At 40.9% G+C, this 22,078-nt stretch overlaps 2 protein-coding genes across 2 annotated transcripts in view; one reads left to right on the top strand and one right to left on the bottom strand.

Moving 5' to 3' along the window:
- scn8aa (sodium channel, voltage gated, type VIII, alpha subunit a) overlaps positions 1-18,302 on the top strand; it is a 54,182-nt gene extending 35,880 nt beyond the window's left edge. The window contains 11 exon segments of the mRNA XM_085146503.1: positions 4,719-4,841; positions 10,879-10,968; positions 10,970-11,020; positions 11,023-11,166; positions 11,535-11,588; positions 12,148-12,285; positions 12,375-12,479; positions 12,582-12,852; positions 12,968-13,684; positions 13,687-14,012; positions 14,014-18,302. Coding sequence (XP_085002629.1) covers positions 4,719-4,841; positions 10,879-10,968; positions 10,970-11,020; positions 11,023-11,166; positions 11,535-11,588; positions 12,148-12,285; positions 12,375-12,479; positions 12,582-12,852; positions 12,968-13,684; positions 13,687-14,012; positions 14,014-14,124 — 2,130 coding nt within the window. The 3' untranslated portion in view covers positions 14,125-18,302.
- A 2,868-nt stretch (positions 18,303-21,170) lies between these two features.
- Positions 21,171-22,008, bottom strand: LOC146495359 (glucagon-1-like). The gene is made up of 3 exons (XM_085147195.1): positions 21,969-22,008; positions 21,559-21,655; positions 21,171-21,468 (listed from the first exon to the last, which is right to left on the bottom strand). Exons 1-3 carry the CDS (start codon positions 22,006-22,008, stop codon positions 21,312-21,314), a joined length of 294 nt encoding a protein of 97 aa, XP_085003321.1. The 3' UTR covers positions 21,171-21,311.
- Positions 22,009-22,078: the final 70 nt, after the last annotated feature.

The raw sequence follows: 22,078 nt of genomic DNA on the forward strand, positions 1-22,078 counted from the left end.
AACTCATGCAGGCTCTTGATCATCAGTATCAGATAACATATACACCAACCAGCCAAAACATTAAAACCGACAGGCTGCAACAACCATGTGATCTGCAACGCTGTTTAGGTGAGGGGAATATGTCGAAGTGCCGTCCCCCTGAATGATCAGTGTTACTCACCTCACCTAGCTTGCTTTTAATGTCCGGGCTGGTCAGCGTATGGCTTGTACCCTTTTGTTGTTGACCGGGTGTGGTTAGGTTTGTAGGGTCAGGGTATTAACTGAATATCTGCTTCATGGATTGCAGCATGTGAGAGGGCATCTCTTTTAACAGTAATTCCATTAAACAAGGACAGTGTTTTACAAGGCTGCACTGGAGTCTGTCCATATTGAAGGCACACATGCCCGAGCCACCTTTTACCACTCCATCAAGCAGCTATTCACATATTTTACTTGGTTTATCACTGAAATGCTTGAATATGTGGAATAATTTTCTGCTTCTCAAACAAAAAACTGCTCATGCTTAGCGCCGCAAACCTGCCCGCATGTTTTCTTTCACATGCAACAAAGTGAAGTCACACACAGATATTTATTATATTGATGACAATTCAAATTAGAATCAAATCAGAGCACACCCAACGACTACAATAGGTGTGTAATCACCTATTGTAACGATTACAATCATATTCAAGTCATGCTCAGAGCAATGGGAAGTGTCAAAGATGTGTTTTTGCTGTCTCTGCCTGTGTTTCTGACCTTTACCCTCTCTCTCTGTGTACTGCTGTGCTCCTCGTGTCACTCAAGACTGAAAGTCCAGAACAGGAATGATTCTCCGGTCTATTCTGTGGAAGCTACACATGTAAATAAGATTTAAAGGGGACCTATTTATCCTAATGTCCTACTCATTCGTTTTTAATATTAGACTCTGGTGGAGCAGCTGTGCATGAGTCACAGAATAATCTTTATTTCTTTTTATACGGGGCCTAACACAGCCCTTCAGTTTATCTTCCATCTGAAACTAGCAGTTTGGTGCTGCTTTCCTCTTAAAGCCATTTTCCTCTCCATTGGCTGCCCCTCACAAACAGAAGGTATAAACAGTAGGCGTGCGGGGGCTGCTGTACTCACAGCCAGAGCTTTGTGCCTATGCTTACAGTCACATTGGGCCAAGACTAGAAAAGGTCTGAAAATGAGTGTTTAGAGCATCACAGGGATTACTTCCACATAATCTCATTTTCTGAAACTTTGGCCATGTTCAATATGAGCTTTCATCATTACGAAATAGGGAAAACATAACAAGTCTGCTCTGATTTCAATGCTTTCAATTTTATATAAGATAATATTAGATGCTTCTGAGTTTCCAAATTCAGTCTAATGGGGGATAAATAAGGGTAAACATCTGGATGTAAGATGAATGATTTGAATTGTACATGTTGATTCAGGAATTAGTCAGCACCAGGTAGCAGAGCGGGATAGAAAAAGAATTTCCTGACTTCTGACTTTCTGCTTGAACTAACCACCTCTCCACAGTGTCCAACACCTCAGCCCCCGTGAATGGACTCGTATTAGAGGTTGCCATTATAAGCTCGTGTTATTCAGACCCCCTACAGCAAATACACGCATATTATATGTATCACATCCTCTAGGAAATCCACATTAAGCCTAAACAAAGCATTTCATGTTTGTACAGTTTAAAACAGCGTTCAGAAAAACAACAGAAGCTATTTATTATTGATATGTTTAATCTTGACACATAAAGCTCACATAGATCTTGTATTGATAGTATTGATTATAATCATACCACGCTGTACTGATTGTGGTTCTCGCCACTTTAGACTCCCTACCTGTAAGTGTGTTGTCTCATCACACACTCTGGGCAATGTGAGGTGCTATGTTTCCCAAATTGTGACCATGTTTCAGAGAAGTGATGTCCCTCCTCCCTTCTTTCCGCCCATCCTCCTTTTATTCCCTCTTGAAAGTGTAACCTCAGGAATGTGGTGATATTGTGCTGAGATGTAATGATGGTGGGTGACAGGCGGCCGTTGGTAAGTTTGGTCTTCACTAGCGCTCCCCCTCCAAAGAAATAAACAAAAGAAAAAAGAAAAAACACCCAAAGAACTTGTGCTTGATGAGTCTGGGCTGTGTCATGGCCTCCGTGTGCCTCTGCCGTCCTGTGTTGTTGGGTGAAACCATCGCCATGGACTCAGAAAGCAGGGGTGGTGGCGGGAGGGCACCATCATTAGACCAGCCTGTGTGGATGTGCTTGGCTCTTTCTATGAGTGTGTTCCTCTTCATTTCCCTCTTATGTATCTTTCTGTTTTTCATTTGATTTGTGTTTTACTGATTTTCATTCAAAATGTGTTTTGTATTTTTATTATGTGTTTATTATTATATTACGGCCACGTTAAGTCAGTTTGCAGCATCGTCATCATTCATTTACTCAACTCGTTTTTCAGAAATCACAGAAGCAGATGTTTAATATGTGAATACACATTAATATACCTTTTTGTCTTAAATAATCTGTTTATCTTACGGCAGTAAAATTAGGCTAGGTAACTGACGCTGGGGTGTGTGAGCATCAGGGTGACAGGGGTCATACTTCATTCATCTTTCTTTTTCACTCAGATTATTATCATTGTTTTGTTGTGTTTTTCCCTTTGTTTTCAGTTGGTTTTATTTCTGTTTGGTTTGTGCTGTCGTCATCATGGGATCACAGCCCCAGATGTCATTGGCCTTGCCTTGCAGAGCTCTCTGAGAAGGACGTTGAGACACTGAGGCCGCTACCACACAGCTGGCCCAGCAGGTGGGCCAGAGGCCAGGCACCCCAAATGGGGGCTCTCCAAGGGGTCAGGCTGAAGGTGACAATTACCCCAAACACTGTAGTGCAGACTAAGGCAAAATCTTTATTTTACTGTCTCCCCCTGAGTATAGATGCTAATTCATTCAAGAGGCAAGGTTAACGATTTTTAAAAAAGTAAGCGCTTGGAGAAATGTCAATTTCTCTGTTTATTTTGGTTCATTCATTTTATTTATAGTAAGAAGAAAATCTGAATACAAGCCGATACTTTTCCTGCTGCTTTTTTCTGTAGCTTTTATAGACTTTTAAGTCTCATGTCGTCTGTGTTGATGACGGCATCAGTCAAAATGAAGATTTTGCCTGTTATAAACCTCCCTCCGTGATTTTGGTAAGCTTTGGATGTTGTGTACTTCTTGCGGTGAGTTTGACCGGTTGGTGTCGGTGGCTGGTTGGAGGTGCTTTCACATGTGTTTACTGTTGATATTTTTCCTTATTTGTAAGGAACTGGTGCTCCCCCTGTTTTAGACCCTTCAGCATCACGAAAATTGCATTTATGGAAAGAAAAGACTTCCCGAGGGTACAATCCCTGCAAAAATAGCCAGATTCTTATGCAGCTGGATACATTGGTTCCATCTTGGAAAATGTGCATCCATCCAAGCGATCCTTTTATCTTTGCGATGCTTTCCTGTGCTGAAGACAGGCTATAATGGCGGCTAGGACCTTTAAGGCGACTTCATCAATACTGCACTTCTGAGCACTCAAAGAACGTGAGTGCAGCTTATTGACCACACTTTCCATAGTCCATTTCCTCCTTGCTTAGCAAAACAATACTGTTTATGTGCTTAGCTTAGAATGGCTATACCACTCAGTGCTTTAAATGATTCTGTTACCAGAGCAAAATTGTACAGACATGATCTAAATTTCACGGTGATTTATTGCTACGATAAGAGTTCTGTACATTTACCACTGCTGAGCATGTGCGCACAGTTTTGTGAAGTAGTTAGTTAACTTGAGGATTAATTGCTCTCCAGCTGTGGCAATCTCTTCCTGACTGCTGCTGGGCACAATAAGGGCCCTCACCAGTTCCTTTGAGGTTGTGTGCCGTTATCGTTAACCATTGTTAACTGTGTGTAACTCGACTGTACTCTGTGTATTTTTGTCCTTTCAGTGCCATCCAGTGCTAATAACTATATCTGATGTGCCCTTAACCTCCATCCCTGTTTCTCGTGTGTGTTTCGTGTGACTGTGGCTCTCCTTTATGACTCTAAATGCTGTGTAGCAAATATGATTTGATGTCTGAGAAAGAAAATGGTAAAATGACACACTTGTACATGTTCACTTGTATTCTTTCTCTTAGGTTCCGTTAGTTTGTCTGTCTTAAATTATATGGGATTTTATGCCTCAGCCCAAGAGCGACATGGAGAGACAGTGTTAGAGGGGCAAGGGTAAGGCTCTCAAGTCTGTTGGGTTTTTATCAGCTTCTACAGGATAACCTCTCTCCTTCCCTCCCTCCCCAAATCCTCTTCCTCTGCTCTTCCAGTCCCTTCGCTTGTATCTTTACTAGATCATGTAGCACTCTTTTCTGTCTAATTTACCCTCTATTTGAGTCTTATGTCTCTACCTCCTCTCTCTCTCTCTCAACCACAAATTTCTTTGCAGGTACAAAGGACTTTTCACATCTCGTCAACTGCCCCAAAATAACAAACAATCCCTCTGGCCTCCTGCTTCTAAAAATACTACGCACATAAAACCTATACTAAACACTGATCTTCTCTCTCAGTGTATATACATGTATAAATGCAATATTATACATGCATATACATGCATAGATTTATGTGTGTATGTCAAGCAACTCTCCGCCTATACCAGGGCCGTCTCTCTTCCCTAGTGAATATTCTCACTTCTAACAGTTTGGAACCTCTTTTGCTTCTCTGTTTTTGTGTAGGTGTCTATAGTCAGCCTTGTAGCTAATGCGCTGGGCTACTCCGATCTAGGGCCCATTAAATCACTCAGGACACTAAGGGCCTTGAGACCCCTCAGAGCCTTGTCACGTTTTGAAGGGATGAGGGTAAGATCCAAAGCTAAGCAGCTGATCCTTCCGCATGCCCATTCAACAGTTTAAAGCATGCTAGAACTGATCTAAAAGCAAACTAAGAAGACAAAAAACAAAAAAACAAAAAACAAAACAAATTAAAAAAAAACCTCCAAATATTGGGAGATTGTTTTTTTTAAAAGAACAGGAAATGAAATCCAAAAAGTCACCCTTCCATGCGCAATCCTGTACCATGCCTTTGTTAGAGCGAAATAAGAAGTCATGATGCAGCTGGGAGATTGAGTAAAGTAACACTAAAGTTGTATTACTAGTAGAATAACGTGTATTTCAATTGAATTTCTTTAACAACAGCAACCAAAAAAAAAGAAAAAAAGCATAAATTGATTTGTTTCATCATTAAAATTGCCCAAAGAGCAACAGAAATCTTATTCACAAAGCTGCCTCATCACACGAGTGACAAATTTCCGATGACTTCATTTTACTTTGTTTCTTCTTGATTGGCCAAAGTGAATGCCAAATTGGTCAAAGCTAACCAGACTTACATGCCATCTCATAGAGCATTCAAATCAACAATTAGCTGTTCATTTGGCCTGATTCTCAACCACTGCTTTCAATTGAGAACCCCTCTCCCCTCCACATGCCCCCCTCCCTCTTGCTCCCATAACCTCCCCTCTTCCTCAGCTCACACCATCCCTCAATGCATCTGGCATCGAGAACAACCAGCAGGAACCGAGGAGCTGTGGGACACCAAAATCTCTGCCTAACCAGTCACACCAAAAACTCAGTGTGCAGGACGACTGCCAAACAACCGCTCAGAGGAGTGTGTCTTACTTGTAAGAACAAACTGAGTCGGTTTGCAGAGCAGAAATTATTCGCTGCTACAGTACCCCTGGTTGCTTGGGCTGTCTCTTCCTATGATACAAAGATCTGATTGGTCATCTTTGTGACTGGCGGTAGTAGTAGGTTGCACCTGGTTGTTGTCACCCGTAGTCCCTTCTGTCGCTTTCTCTTTCTTACTCTCTCTGTCTCCTGATCTCATTCGTCTTTACCTCTCTTTATACTGGGACTGGTTGCCTTGTCTTCTAGTTTGAGCTTCTCCTGTTCACCTCAGACTCTCCCCACCTTTTCCTCAGCCCCACATATGCGGCACTGTGCAGCACCCACCTTTCCTCCCCCCTTCTCCCCTTCCTTCGCACCCTTACCCCTTCACTACTCACTCCACCTCGACCCGGTTCAGCTGGGCCAGACTGCTGGAGGGTCACCACACTCTCTCTTGCTTGTCCAGGATCTTTCTGCATCAGGGACTGAGACAGAAACCACACACTCACAGTGCTGTGGCTTTGGGAGGAAAGTATTTGTTAAGCTTCTGCCAGTGTCAGCACTACTCTTCTACTATTAAAGTAAACGATCTGCTAACAGTTGATTCTGGTGGCAGCTTCTTAATGCAAATGCTTCTCAAAACTGTGCATATTAATGTATGTATAACGAGTCTTAATGCCTTCCTTTGGGAATGCAGGCAGAAGCTTTGCAAATACGTTAGGCTGCCATTTCACACAAGGCATTACTGCTGTCATGTCATGGCACCGCATCCTGTAGCGCATACAGCAGGCCCTAGCTTTCTGTTGCCTTCCACTCCCACAGGAAGTGAAACTGGGAGGCAACAACAGGCCCAGTTAAACTCTGACTTTGAGTTCTGGGTGGACGGTACCCCGTTGGTTCGCTAGCACTACAGCGTTCGAGCAACACTCTCAACCCTAGACAGACAATGTGTCGTCCTTCTTAAGCACGTCCCAAAAATGACAGACCAGCAGATAAAAGACAAAAGGCCTAGGTGGTTATTTTAAGGGCAGATTGACCATAAGTGGATTCAATCTTCAAATTTGACTCGTAGTGAAATTTCATTCATACTACATATCCAGCGACTAAAATATGATGCCGTTGCACAAGAGCAGACATCTTTTAGGCCCTGGATAGGCTTTATGGATGTCGTCATAAACGTTTCACTGAAATTTCTTTGGTTTAATTGTGCAGTTTGAGTTTGAGCTGCACAAAGATAAGTTGTCATTTTTGGGTTTGGCACATTTGCCTAAATATAGTGAACTGCTGCCAAAACCAATGCCCCTATGAATTAACTCATTCACTGGGAGTATGTGGTAAGAGAGGTGAGGGTGGCCCAGTAATGCGAAGGGAAACAAACTTGAGGAATTTAATCCTGCTGTATCAGTTTTTTACGATAATGTCTATGTTCATCAATTGAGTTGCCATTTTGTTTGAACTGGAAATGAAAAAAATCGAGGTCAAAACAATAAATAAATGAATAGAGAATCAAATGAATAGAGAGATGACACCAAATACAAGAGATTATAACAATTACATCTTTTAAAAAAAACATTCACTGGCTGAGTCCTGATGCAACTGAGCCGATCCGAGTGAGCAGTGAAGCTACAGTGAAATGCATTGCACTACCTAACACGCAATGGCTCTGACCTTGTACTTGGCTCTCTTTTTTTCATAATTCTGCCCTGCAATTTCAGTTCTAGCTTTCTGACAAATGCATTTCACAGGAATGCAGCTTCAGTACATGCCCTTTTTTCTTTACAAATCCATTAAAGTTGAAGTTGTAGTAACCTGGCAGATTTAGCTTTTCTAGCTTTTGACGGCCTTAAATGTTACGGGGTCTTTGTATGTAACCTCTGAACCCCATTGACATTAATTTCCTGCTTACACTATGGTCAAGCTATGGTCGTTCACCTCTGCTGCATTAGGCTGTAGATGTTTTCCACATAACATAACCGGTTCAGCCTTGATCTCTTTAGCTGCTATCTCTCTATCCACACACTTCTCTGTTTATTTATGTATTGATTTGAGCAGTTCTTGAGATTGCACAATGCCATGTAACACGCATGTATTTTGCATTTTTGAAAGCCATTTCCCTCTTTTGAGAATGCTTTCCACACAGCATGGCCTAATTCTTTTTTTTTTTTTCAAAACATTGAATTTTTGGGAGCGGTTAAATTGTTTCTTAGCTCAATCAAAAAGAGTCATTCTCTCAGCACGTGCATTGGCGCCACTGTGAAGGGAAATCTGGTATTTTGTGAATTGCATGCCTTTTAGTCCTTTAATGTTACTTGAAAAACTGTTGTGTTTTTTTATCAGTTTGCATTTAACAATACAAAACAATATTTGAATAGTGTACCCTTTGCATCCCCGCTGATTCAGCTCAAGTCAGCGGGTGAAGGTCGTGCACACGCTGAGAGAATCCTGCTCTAGAGCGCCTCCCTATCTGTTTGCAATGAGGAGGGAATATGGCTCCACAAAACGAGTCTGCCAAAGACATGCATGCTCAGCTGTCTGCCTGAGAGCTGCTGGTCGGCCTGCCTAACACTGGTAGTGAGCGGTTCACTATGTGCTGAGCTTAGTACTGGCAATGACAAATACATTGGATATTGGATTTGATTGCTAGATTTTGGGGGTGGTTCTGGGAAAAAATGTATTACTGCTATAATGTTATATTATTTAATGGGCTAGTTGTGGGAGCAAAAGTAAGCTGTATTAGAAATATTGACTGTCTACGGTTGGGGTGGTAATAGGGGACACTTCATAATGCTATGGCATTAAAACACTTTAAATTTTTTACTGACAACCAAAGCTCTTTGATGTAAACTTACACACATCAAGTAGTCAAAATATTGCAAATTGTATTGATCCATGCTCATCCAGGTAACCAATCTCAAAAAGTTGATTCTGTTAATCTGGACGTAGCGTTTTCAGTTGGAGAAATGTTTTGTCACTCATCCAAGTGACTTCTTCAGCCTTAGCTAACTGCAGGTTTCCCCAACCTTATAAAGAGTACATTTGCACAACGACTGAATCTAGAACCACAAACAATGGCCTGTGAGGTCAGTTTCTTGATCAATGCATATTGTCATGACCATCGATCAACATCGATCATTGACCTCACAGCCCATTGTTTGTCAGCGGTGCTAGTTTCTGTCATTATGCAAGTGTACTCTTTATAAGTTTGACCTGTCTAGGTCATTTGGATGAGTGACAAAAGATTTCTCCAACTGAAAACGCTACGTCCAGATGAACAGAATCAACTTTTCGGGAAATTGTATTTCCCACTTGCAAAACTGTCAAATTTTTTCTTTTATTATTTGATCTTTATTAGTTTTTTGTAAATTTATATAAAAAAAAAATTTACGTACATATAAAATAATAACAGGAACACTTGGCAATTTTGTGAGTCTTAAACAGAGATAAACCTTGGGAAGTGTGTTCATGTGTATGTGTGGGTGCTTGTGAGTGCTACCTACCTACAACCTAATAGGACCAAATATATTGTAGTGTATAAATAGTCTAATTAAAATGTAAAAGTCACTTTAAGAAATTAACTTACTAAACTTGTGTTTTTTTAATATAGAAAACTGTCATTGAAAATTACTGCCATACTGTGGTTGTTTAATACTCCACGTGTAAAAGTCATGCCATGCAGCAAATAATAGAACTATCATATTAAAAAAGTGGCTTTTTTATAGTGATTTTTTAATCTTTTTTAAAGTACCATGTATATCGTAATATTGCGATTCTTAAATATATTTGTAAGATTGGTGCCTTGGAACATGTGTTTGTGTGTGGATGCCTATTACCTATCTACAACGTAACAGAACCAAATATATTGTAGTGTATAAATAGTCAAGCCAGATCAACATGTTACAGTCACTTACAGACATTAAATCACTTTTATTTATAGTAACTGTTATAACATTTTCTGCCATACTGTGGTAGTTTAATACTAGACATCACATGTGAAAGCCATGCACATGTCACGTACTAAATATTAGAAAAGATCATTATAAAAATAAAATAGGTTTTTATTTTTTAAGTACCATTTATACTGTAAATATGCAATTCTAAAATATATTTGTAAGATTGGTGACTTGGAACATGTGTTTGTGTGTAGATGCCTATTACCTATTTACAACCTAACAGAACCAAATATACTGTAGTGTATAAATAGTCAAGCCAGATCAACATGTTACAGTCACTTACAGACATTAAATCACTTTTATTTATAGTAACTGTTATAGCATTTTCTGCCATACTGTGGTAGTTTTAATACTAGACATCACATGTGAAAGCCATGTACATGTCACGTACTAAATATTAGAAAAGATCATTATAAAAATAAAATAAGTTTTACTTTTTAAGTACCATTTATACTGTAAATATGCAATTCTAAAATATATTTGTAAGATTGGTGACTTGGAACATGTGTTTGTGTGTGTGATGCCTATTACCTATTTACAACCTAATAGAACCAAATCTACTGTAGTGTATAAATAGTCAAGCCAAATAACATGCTACCATTACTTAACCTTAAACCCTTACCTTAAAGGCTGGTCCGTGAAAATATTGGTCGGGCATAAACCGGATCGTGGCGCAAAAAAGGTTGGGGACCGCTGCTGTAGTGTATAAATAGTCAGCCAAATTAACATGCTACCATTACTTGCAGATATCAACTTACCAATCTGGTTTGTTTTAATAAATGCATCCCATCACATGTGAAAAGCCATGTGCAAAATAGTAAAATGATAACATCAAAATAAAAATGACTTTTATTTTTAAAAATGTACCATTTTTATCATAAACATACGACTCTTAAAGGTATTTATATGGGGTGGCACTATAGAACGTGTGTGTGTGTGTGTGTGTGTGTGCTTGAGTGTCCCTTAAGCAGCTCTAGCTGCATGCTTTCAGCAGATCAAAGAGCATATCAGAGTCGCATCAGTGCTGCTCTAATTAGGCTGGGACTGATACAACTCTCCGTCTTAGTAATTGCCCACAGTTCAGTATGCACCTCACAGTGCTGTGTTTTCATCTACACGAAGCCATAGTGGAATTTCACAGCTCCTCTTAACACACCTGTATCAAATGGTTGAATTTTACCTGTAATGCCATAACAATATGTAGTGTCACAGGGGTGGAGTGATGTGTGTTCGTTATTACGGTTCTGACATTGTCATGTCCTGTCTCCCCTGGTCTGGTCTAGGTGGTAGTCAACGCCTTGGTGGGTGCCATCCCTTCCATTATGAATGTGTTGCTGGTTTGCCTCATCTTTTGGCTGATTTTCAGTATCATGGGGGGTCAATCTCTTTGCGGGCAAGTACTACTACTGTTTCAATGAGACATCCGAGGGAATATTTTCCCACCCAGCGTGGTCGACAACAAGACCCAGTGCTTCGAGCTCATTAACCTAAACTATTCTGAGGTCAGGTGGAAGAATGTCAAAATCAACTTTGACAATGTGGGCGCCGGCTATCTTGCACTGCTGCAAGTGGTGAGAGCATCACACCTAGTCGCTCACAGAATCCATTTCTTTGTTCTCACCGCCTTTTTCCCCCTTTCTCATTTACTCTCATTTTTTGTGTTTCTTCGTGTTCTACACTTAAAGATCTGTTGTTACTTCACAATCCATTTGTTTTTTGCTTTTCACAGTACTATAATGCCTATTGTTCATACTCATGGTGTATATTGGCTCGTCTCTTCATATACCTTTTTTCTTCGTTCACTCGCTTCTTTCTGTACACAAGCTGTACCACAGGATGTACTTCAGGTTTCGGTTTGCCATGATTGCAATTTATAATTTTCTTTTATTATTTTCTTAGCTTATACAAAAATATTTAACCATGTCTCTCTTTTTAAAAGGCCACATTCAAAGGGTGGATGGACATTATGTATGCAGCTGTGGATTCAAGAGAGGTATATCTATATATATCTGTATGACTCTAATTTGGGATACATAACTTTGTGCAAGTGTGCAAATTGCTTTTAAAAAAGTAGTTCAACATTTTGTTTATTTAATTTGTTACTAAGAGTTAGAAATGGTAACACGTAGATTAGCATGAAGAGCTGATTAATTCGTGGTTAGATCTGGCTTTAGACAGCCAGGGTTAATTTTGGTGATGACCAAGAAACATTTTGGCTAAAAACCTGCTGAATTGTGATAAAGTGGCAAAAATTGATAACTTTTTAGGGGAAATAGCCCAATTCCATGAAATGATGATTTCAGTTTTTATGTTTCTTACATAAAATAAATTACTGTTTATTATTAGTATTTAGAAGTGCTGAGAGGCAGATTTCGTTACCTTTGGGCGGAGCCACCCGATCTATTTCTTGTTTCCAGTCTCGATAGTGAATTTGGAGAATTAAATTGTAACCTCTTCCTTTAACTCTTGGCAAGATGGTCTTAAACTGTTCCTTTACATGTTGTGTCAATAAAATACAAAACTGCTTTCACACATGTTTTCCTTTCTCCAAGGTGGAGAAACAGCCTGACTACGAAGTCAATATCTACATGTACATCTACTTTGTTGTCTTCATCATATTTGGCTCCTTCTTTACCCTGAACCTCTTCATTGGTGTGATCATTGACAACTTCAACCAGCAAAAGAAAAAGATAAGAAAATTTTAATTTCCTGTTTTGTACAAGCGAGTTTCCATTTTGTTGGGATATGATTATAACCAAATCTGTCTTTGTCCCTTTACTTTGGAGGTCAGGACATCTTCATGACAGAGGAACAGAAGAAGTACTACAACGCCATGAAAAGCTGGGATCCAAAAAGCCAACAGAAACCGATTCCTCGACCACAGGTAGTATTTTTTCATTAGACAAATGTGTTAGCTTATTCAGCGTATAACGTGTTTGGCTAAAACCTCATATATGTCTAATCTCCTTGTCCTCTGACCATTTAGAATAAAATCCAGGGGATGGTGTTTGACTTTGTGACGCAGCAAGTCTTTGACATCTCCATCATGATACTAATCTGCCTCAACATGGTCACCATGATGGTGGAAACGGACGATCAGTCAGGTGAAACCGAGAACGTCCTCTACTGGGTCAACTTCATCTTTATTGTAGTCTTTACCACGGAGTTCTTGCTGAAGCTTTTCGCGCTCCGCCACTATTACTTCACCAACGGCTGGAATATCTTTGACGTTGTGGTGGTCATCCTGTCCATTGTTGGTGAGTGAGAGACTAGAAAGATGAAGTAGAGAGCACATGATTTAGAAATATCACCTCAAGAAGCGAAATACTGATTATACTTCCTTTCTTCTTTTTCCCCTTTTCCTTTTTCTCAGTATGTTCCTGGCTGACCTTATTGAGAAGTACTTTGTGTCACCGACCTTGTTTAGGGTAATCAGGTTGGCTCGTATTGGCCGTATTCTTCGTCTGATCAAAGGAGCAAAGGGCATCCGGACTTTACTCTTTGCTTTGATGATGTCACTGCCAGCTCTTTTCAATATTGGCCTACTGCTCTTCCTCGTCATGTTCATCTTCTCCATATTTGGCATGTCTAACTTTGGCTACGTAAAACATGGAGCGGGGATTGATGACTTGTACAACTTTGAGACCTTTGGCAACAGCATGATCATCCTGTTCATGATCACCACATCGGCTGGCTGGGATGGCTTGCTACTGCCGATCCTCAACTACCCGCCAGACTGTGATCCCAACTTGGAGAACCCTGGGACTTCAGTGAAAGGTGACTGTGGTAACCCGTCAGTGGGAATCTTCTTTTTTGTCATGTATATCATCATATCTTTCCTGATTGTGGTTAACATGTACATCGCCATCATCCTGGAGAACTTCAGCGTGGCTACAGAGGAAAGCGCCGATCCCCTCAGCGAGGACGACTTTGAGACCTTCTATGAGATCTGGGAGAAGTTCGATCCCACTGCCTCTCAGTTCATTTCTTTTGCCAAGCTACCTGACTTTGCTGATGCTTTGGAGCACCCGCTTCGTGTGCCAAAGCCCAACACTATAGAACTAATTGCCATGGACATGCCCATGGTGAGTGCGATCGCATACACTGCCTGGACATCTTGTTTGCCTTCACAAAGCGTGTGCTGGGTGACAGCGGTGAGTTGGACATGCTGAGGCAGCAGATGGAGGAGCGTTTCGTGGCAGCCAACCCCTCCAAAGTGTCGTATGAACCCATCACCACCACCCTCCGCCGCAAACAGGAGGATGTCTCTGCCAGAACTATCCAGAATGCCTACCGCGCTCACCTCATCAGGCGCGGGATCATCTTCAAGCGCATTTTTGCTAACAATAAGCTGGAGAACGGTGGGACCAATCAGGAGAAGAAGGAGAGCACACCATCCACAGCCTCTCTGCCGTCTTAACGACAGCGTGACCAAACCCGAAAAGGAGAAACAGGATGATAACAAGGAGGAGTGGGCCAGGAAAGAGAAGGACAAAAACCAAAAAGATGAGTGGGAATCCAAGTGTTAGGATTCAGTGACTCTTAAAACCCAATAAACACAGCCAGACGAGACTCTGAGCCTGAACCCAACAAATGTCAAAAAGTGATGATCATTTGCAAGCAAGAGAAATATAACAAAAAAAAAAACCCAACAAAAAAAAAATGTTTACATATTCAAATACTGCTGAGGCAATGTGGTTTCCTATGTCGTCACAGACAGCTGAACCAAACACAATCAGTTTACTGCTGAACTTTTTCTGCATTGAGACCAAGCTCATAGAAATGAGGAATTAAAAAAAAAAACAATGCTGAAAAACAGTAACTCACAGTGTGCTGGCCATTGGCACACTATTTCTTTGGGGACCAACTGCCAAGATACAGAAATCTCTGCCAGATGATTGGACAATTGCGAAATACCTGCCACCACCGAGTGTGGAACCCCGGAGCTTTGCTGCGGGACTGGATCATGCCGATCCCAAGGAGAACTGTATTAGCAGTCTAAAGGAGGGTCTTAAATGCTGAGTTTACCATCTTTATCGAGGAGAAAACGGTGATCAACCGAGCAAGTTTAGCTTTGAAAGAAACACTAGTGAGGGAGGGGAAACCCAGAACCGTAGACAAAGATTTTTGTTTGTTTGTGCCGAGTATACTTGCATCTTTACATTATTTGAGCAGCAAAAAAAAAAAAAAAGGAAAGAAAAAAAAAGATAACATTTAGCCCATGTCACTGGTCTTTCCATCTTCTCTTTGTTATACTGACACTGAAAAAGACATTTTCTACATGGGCTTTCACACTCACTGGGTAGGGGTCATTAGTCATCGTTTTGACTTGGGCTGAAGGAGACTTGCTCAGACCGAGTTCCAGATAAATAATAATTATTGTGCTCGTTCAATGCATAGAAATGACTTGCATGAAGGCATGTTTTGACCAGGAATCATGCATGAGTAATCATAGTCCACAAGACACTAATTCTCAGACCACTGCAGTGGCTTGACTACAAGTTAGAGGCTGTCCACGCAGGAAATTACAAGAACTTTAGATGGAAACAAAGAGCATTGGGGGAATGATATTTCTATGATCCCTGTCACCCTTCACTAGTTCTCCTTTTTGAACTGACAGATCTTCTGATTCAGCTCCTAATTATTTTTGTTTTTAATGTGAATGAAAGATGTAAGTACTCAGATGCAAAGTCTCAGTGGGATCAGCCAACAACACGAAGTCGAAGCGTTTTTTTTGCCGCTTTGGATGTTTATCAACGATAAAGAGTATTATGAAGCAGAATATCCTCATGTTGAGGCTACGCAGATTTAGAGGGCCAAATCTGGGGCATACATCTCTTTGTTTACTCACCATTGAGTCACTTTTGTTGTTTCCTGTGGTCCTTATTAGGGCAGCGAGGGGAGGTGATGTTTCACGCCAAGGAATCCATATCTGGCACTAGTGCTCGTGGCATCAGTTGGTGTTCCCGTTACTGCTGTAGTTCCTGCAGAGGGGACAGAAATATGGTTGTGGTTTTTGTGGTTTGTTGGTTCTTTATTTTGTGTGTGTGAGTGTATAGGGCTAGTGGGAGAACTTAAAATTGTTTGGGTAAAAACATTGAACACTTTTACTGATTCAGAATTTCCCAGTGATATGATTTCTTAGGCAGTGCTTTTCAAACATTTTGAGTTGCCAGCTTCAGGAAAAGCCTCGAAGTCCTTCTCTGATGTCCTTTTAATGGCTTTTATCAGTGGGAATGACACTGGGCCATCTGATACCACGGAGTTAGCAGTGAATTATCACCAGGACACGCCCAGCCTATAAGTAAGGTGGATAGCGATAGGGCTAGTGTTAAATGGATGCTGTTTGGTATTTCAGGGAGGTTGCTGTGTGATAAGCGTCAGCAGATAACGGTGGACCAATAAATAGTTCGAGATCTTCCCTTCAGAGTTAAAGACTGACTGCCATGAGAAGATGAATGCAGATGAACAGAGTAGTGCTTTGGTCTGAGTCGGAGTGCTGAAAGTCCCATGTTTGTCAGTGTATCAATGTGCTTTTGTGGGACCTTTCAAAACACTGTGTGGTGTTGGACCCAGACTCGCACCATCTTTTCACATATTTGCAGCCTTTCAAAACGCTGTCACCTGCTTCAGAAGTAATTAGCCAGGAATGGAATTAGGAGGGCTAACACTCGCCGAAAAAATACATCAGGCAGGCCTCTCAATCGACGCAGTTATGTTGTATAATAAGCTTTGTGGGTGTTTTTCATATTAAAAAACAAACAAACAAAAAAAAAACAAGGACAAAAAAAACCGAGGCTTTGTCTGTTTCTAGACAAGACGCAACTGCCATCCATAGGTGTTACTGCCATTTGTTTTCTACACAGAGTGATGGTCCTATTTATAAGTGGATGACCGGACTTAAATCCGGCATCCATCATCACACCACTAATGCCATTTGGTGTGTTTAACACTGCCTATACCAGAATCCCTGTACAACAATGACTGAGGTCTGTTTACAATATGAGGTCTCTGAATCAGTTTGGCTGCTGCACACTGAAACCAAATACATTCCCAACGAGAACCACAGGAGGTGTAGGTAACGTCATCAGATTTACCCATGCTCATCTTGGATGTAATGTTTTAGAATGATGCATTCACACTTGAAAAAAAAGAAAAAAAAAGAAAAACAAACAAAAAAACGAGCAAAAAGAAAAAAAGACAAAAAAATAAAAAGAACACAAAAACATATATATGTACAGTGCAGGCTCTGATGTAAAATGGCACAATCGCTGAAAAAGAATGAACTTTTTGAGAGGAAACTATAAATATTGTATTATATTCTTTTATTTTATCGGCATGCTTTGTTGTGTTTTTTTGTAAATACGGAATTTTAAAAATGTTACTACTAATAATCGAAAAAAAAAAAAAGAGAATAATAACAACAATATAGAATGGCTTCCAGCTATGCCCTTTGTCACATTTGTTACCTTTTGGATTTTTTGAGACACTTTTCACTTTGTTGACGGAAATTGAATGAAATATAGATATTATATAATACAAAAGATATATACATGTATACATATATGTCTATATGTATATACGTAAAACAGAAGGAACACTGTTTGTCACATTTAATTTATGTGCAACACGTTCAGTGGATGTCTAAAACTGGTTGTTTCCAGCACCCTTCTATGTTGGGGAATATCTCATGTGCGATGTTACTGGATGTAGCCTAAACATGACAAACGGATAATGTTACCAGCACATTTCTCACTTAACTGTCATATCTCTCACGGTCAGAGTATACAGGACGCACCCACAGTCACAGACACACGAAGGTGACTTTTCCTCACTGCCCACCAACATCACCGGTGATCTCTTCCAAGAAGGACGTCAGCTGGTGTGACTGACTGCCTCACGCAACCTGAGACAATTCCTACCACGGGGACTTTTTAAAAAAACGTTTTCCTCAACATGCCCAACACATCAGTGCCATTGCAGCTCAACACACAGAGTCGCGTACTTGCTTCTCATTCTCACGTTATTTTCGTTGAATGGTTTCTTTCTAGTGTTCCACTCTATGGCATGTGCCTTTTTTCTGCTTTTTCTGCAAATTTGGATGTCAATGCCACACTGAAAAAAATGTTAAAGAGAGAGAGAAAGAAACCAAAACATATTTCGAAACTGTGGAGGGTAGGAGGTTTTGGGGGGTGAGCACAACATTAATCAGGGATGTCGGCTTAGAAATACTGCCAGAGGATGATCCAGAACACCCCACTTCATCTTAATATTCAACAGTGTGTGATGTTAACAGAAAAACAGCTAACTCAAAAAAAAAAAGTCCTGTTCTTAGTGCTATGTGTGTCACCCACTTGGCTTGTGAAAAAGCAGCTTGCCTTCTATATTTTGGTTTTCTTTCTTCTATATATTTCTGTTTCCATCTGAAATTTATTTTGTATCAATATTTGATTATAGGACTCATCCTTTTTTTTAAAGCATGGTTTATTATGGGCGTTTTTTTCTTACCTTTTTTTGCTGAAAAATTTAAAAAAAAAAGTGCTTTTCAAACTGTTGTTATCATTTGACACCGTGATAAAAGAGGTTATACAGTACAATATGATGGTGTGTTGCACAACCACTTGGACTCTTGGTAAGAATATATGAAAGATTGTCTTCATTTGAGCACGAACCTTTTTATTACCAATAAAGCAGCCTTCCAGTTACACCTCCTGTGCTGTTGTTGTTTCTAAACGAGACGTTTATTTCTCTTTGACTAGAGTGCCATGTCTGACTTCCTTTCACGTTCACTGTGTGCACTTCATGTGGTCACCATTTTGTGTAGTTTACTTTTGTGGTGCTGGGTTTGGATGGAGGAGAATCGCAGAGCATCCTGTGAAATGGAGCTGGTTTCTTGAAAGGCAGCCTTTCAAACCTAATGGACTTATTGAGTTTGTTAAGAGCCCGTGTCAACACCCCCTTGCAGGCAGAAGATGGACTATAGCCCCATCATTATGTAGTCCATTTGTGCGGTGACGCTCTTATTTGTGGTCCACTATAAAGTAATCGCCCAGAGGTATGATATCAAAGTCTCCACCCCAGCAACCTCACAGTATACCGCATGAGAAAGGCATGCCAGGGGGATATTGATCATGTTGTGTTTCCATTAGTTAACACTGTATGGAGCAGGTGGAGGTGGAGGTGGAGGCTATGTCAATGATGCTTTGAGTTGTCCTCACACTGAAAAGATGGCCAGCTCTCCGTGGAGAACCTCCCTCTGCTCTATTTTCCCTTTTTTTGCCACGTTACAAAATTCCGTCTTGCTGGTTCCCAGCTCCTCCAAGTCACGTGGACTCTTCACTTTAAGCATCCCCCTCCCTCCCTCGCTCTCTCTCTTTCTCCCCCGCACTTCCTCGGACTCACCCTCCCTTTTTTTCCCTGTTTTTTGGTCTTTTACGTGCGCATATGCATTTTACAAAATCTTGTTCTCGCTGACAATCCTCCAGCTCTTTCTCTTCTAAACGCTGCATTACCACATACACCAGGGCAGACTGTGAGAGAGAGGAAGAGAGAGAGAGAGGAAGAGGAGGGAGCCAGAAAAGGGAGATGGGAGGTGCTGGAGCACTGCAGTGCAGATAAATTAATGCAGCAGTCGAGGCTGACTCAGCAGCGCACTCCTAATTTGGCCCAATGCCTCCGTGAGCAGCCTGGTCACACTGGCTCCCCCCCCGCGAAACAAAAAAACAACAACACTATAATAAAGGCATTTCATCTTAAATTAGACTCGCTAAGCACATCTGAGAGCAGCAATCCCCCCTGACGGCAGCGGGCGTTGCTGCTCGCTCTGCGGAGGAGCTGTCCTTGGTGCCGGAGGTGGAACCAGGCGGACGAGCATCCTCTGCACGGGATGTGAAGCTTTCTGGGTGGGGCTGCACGGAAGAAGCGCAACCGACTAAGCCCACCGTTTAAAAAAAAAAGTGTTTAGTGGAGCTTCGTATAGGTCCACACCCACCCCACTCTCTCTCCCCCTCCTTCTCATTGCCCCCCACCTTCTGAAATAGGCTAGGTTGCCACATAGCGTGTGGTTTCTCCGTGGGAAAACCTGAGCAGCTAAATTTAAACGTGCCACGGCTGGGCTTCATAGACAAGTTTGGCTTTTTATAACCGACACAGTCACGAGTGTTATTGTTGGTAATCATGTTACAGCACTGAAACTGGCGTTGTCCGCTTTTTGAGCTTTTAGTCCCTTCTGCCTCATCCTTCACTTCCCTGATGTTCAACGTAAAAATGCGAATAGCCAGGAGTTAAAAGGGGGTGTGTCCATACTATCTGATCCCGTTTCAACCCTTGACTAAGATCAGAGGATGCTCCCTCCTTCTCCCCTCCCCCCCTGTTCTCCCCTGAGGAGGGAGAACGGAAACCAGAGAGGAAGAAACCAGTGAGTCTCATAAAACGTGAAAAGCCCCTCCCTCGATTTATTCCCAACATTATAGATGAAAACCTGCACCACCATCCTCCACTAGCTTTGGCCTGTTTCTCTCCACCGGCATGAAATCTGCCAGCACCTCCTTGTCAACGAAATATTGACTATATAGGCAGCCGCAAGGTTTCATAACCTTGTTGTGCAACAGTGCAAATGTGTATTGAAAAAAACAAAACAAATGCCTTTATTTTTTATATTGATTTATTTAATTCCCAAATCAACCTGTCCTGTGCATGAACTGCGTGATTCCTTCGATTTGCCGAACAACAGCACCCACCCGTGGTCTCTGTCGTGTATAAACAGATACGAGCAGATAAAAGGCCAATTTAGGGAGACGATATAAGATTGTGTCTGTTCAGAGCGTCGTGCTTCAACTTGCTAATTGTTATTTTAGTGCTGGTTTGTTTTCTTTAATTGTTAAACAAGTTTAACAAATAGATTTTTTTAATCACTGGAAAGGTTTGGTCTGATATAACTGCGAAATTAAAAATAAGAAAATGCTCCTTCAGTCTGTGCTGATCATTTAATGATATTAACGGTGGATAAATAAAGAGTATAGTGGTGGATTCTTTGCTTGTCATCCTCATAGAGCTCCTTAAACATATGTAAAGACTAGCATCTGCTTGCAGGTCTCACTTTGGGAACACTATGTGGTCCTTTCCTTCATTCCTTTTTCATTCCATTTATTCAATACTTATTTATTCCATTTATAGTACCTGTGATGGGTCTATAGTGTCAGTACAAAACATCCCTTTATAAGATTTAATCCTAAAATGTGCTACACAACATGAAATGCATACAAGTGAATTCATAGTGCTTTGGAAAAGATCCCAAATTCAAGTTTTTTTCCTTTCATTTGGCATCTCGGTTTATTCATACTGCAGAGATTTGTTTAAGAAAGCAGAACAAAACAAACCACGCATCCTTTTCCCCCCATTTCCTTATGGAAATAATAAAAAAGAATGAAGCCGAGATAAAATGTTAAATGTCCACTTTATCTTAGGATACCAACATTGTGTTGTTTAATGCAGACTCATTGTAAAAAAAAATTAAATGCTGCTAGATGATGTAACGCAGTGATGGGAACATGTTTTATCCCGGTGGTTTCATCTGTGAAACATATATGTAAAAGCAAATAATTGCAATTAACATTCAACTGTATACTGTGGATAAAAACTGACGAATTCAAGCGAGTGACTTCTACGAAACCCTCGTAAAATCCAAACAGCGTCCAAACAAATGTTACTTTCCAGCTCACCCTTCTTGTTTGGGGTCGGTCAGCCACTCCACAAAGTCTTTAGCCTTAATCTTATCAAGATAGTGTGTGAAATCACTGGTGAATATTCCATCTGAATGCCTTTTGAGCTTTCCGACCATATGATGTCCCTTTTCCATCCGATATGAGAGCCATCTAGGAGAAGAAGTGGTGAAGAGAACGAAGAATGTTTAACTGACAAACGTATTTCAGAACTGCAGCTAATAATCCAAACATACATAATACCTTGATGGCCCGGATTTGTCCAAAAACACCTGCTGAGTATCTGAAAAAATACAAAGGAGCAGCAAACACAGCACAGGCAGATTCATCCTCAGGTCACCTAGTTAAAAAAACAAAAAACAAAAGCAAAGATACAAACAGGTTGTTTATCCTAAATCATTTGAACAGATTTTTTTTAAAATTTATTTTTATTTTTCAAGTTTAGGTCTGAATGAATCAGCTCACCTCAGAGAAACCTAACACCTCTCCAGTGGAGAGCTGTGCTTTCCTGGCTGCTGCAAGTGTAGTGATGAAGAAGCCACGGAAAAAGCCCCTTCACACCTTGAAGATACACTAAACTACAAGTACTGATTACCTCTGTCACTTTATAAAGACAGCAGGTGTCCTAGTGTGACATACAGGGCACCTCCTACAGCTGATGAGCCTGTTAGTCATTATGGTGGTGTGGATCATGACTCATCTCAACAAGAATTGTGTGTATTCTCCAGAAAGGTCAAAAGTCAGAGCGCACTCTGACTAACAC

Source organism: Neolamprologus multifasciatus, chromosome 20 (assembly GCF_963576455.1).
Source record: "Neolamprologus multifasciatus chromosome 20, fNeoMul1.2, whole genome shotgun sequence".
Lineage (NCBI taxonomy): Eukaryota > Metazoa > Chordata > Actinopteri > Cichliformes > Cichlidae > Neolamprologus > Neolamprologus multifasciatus.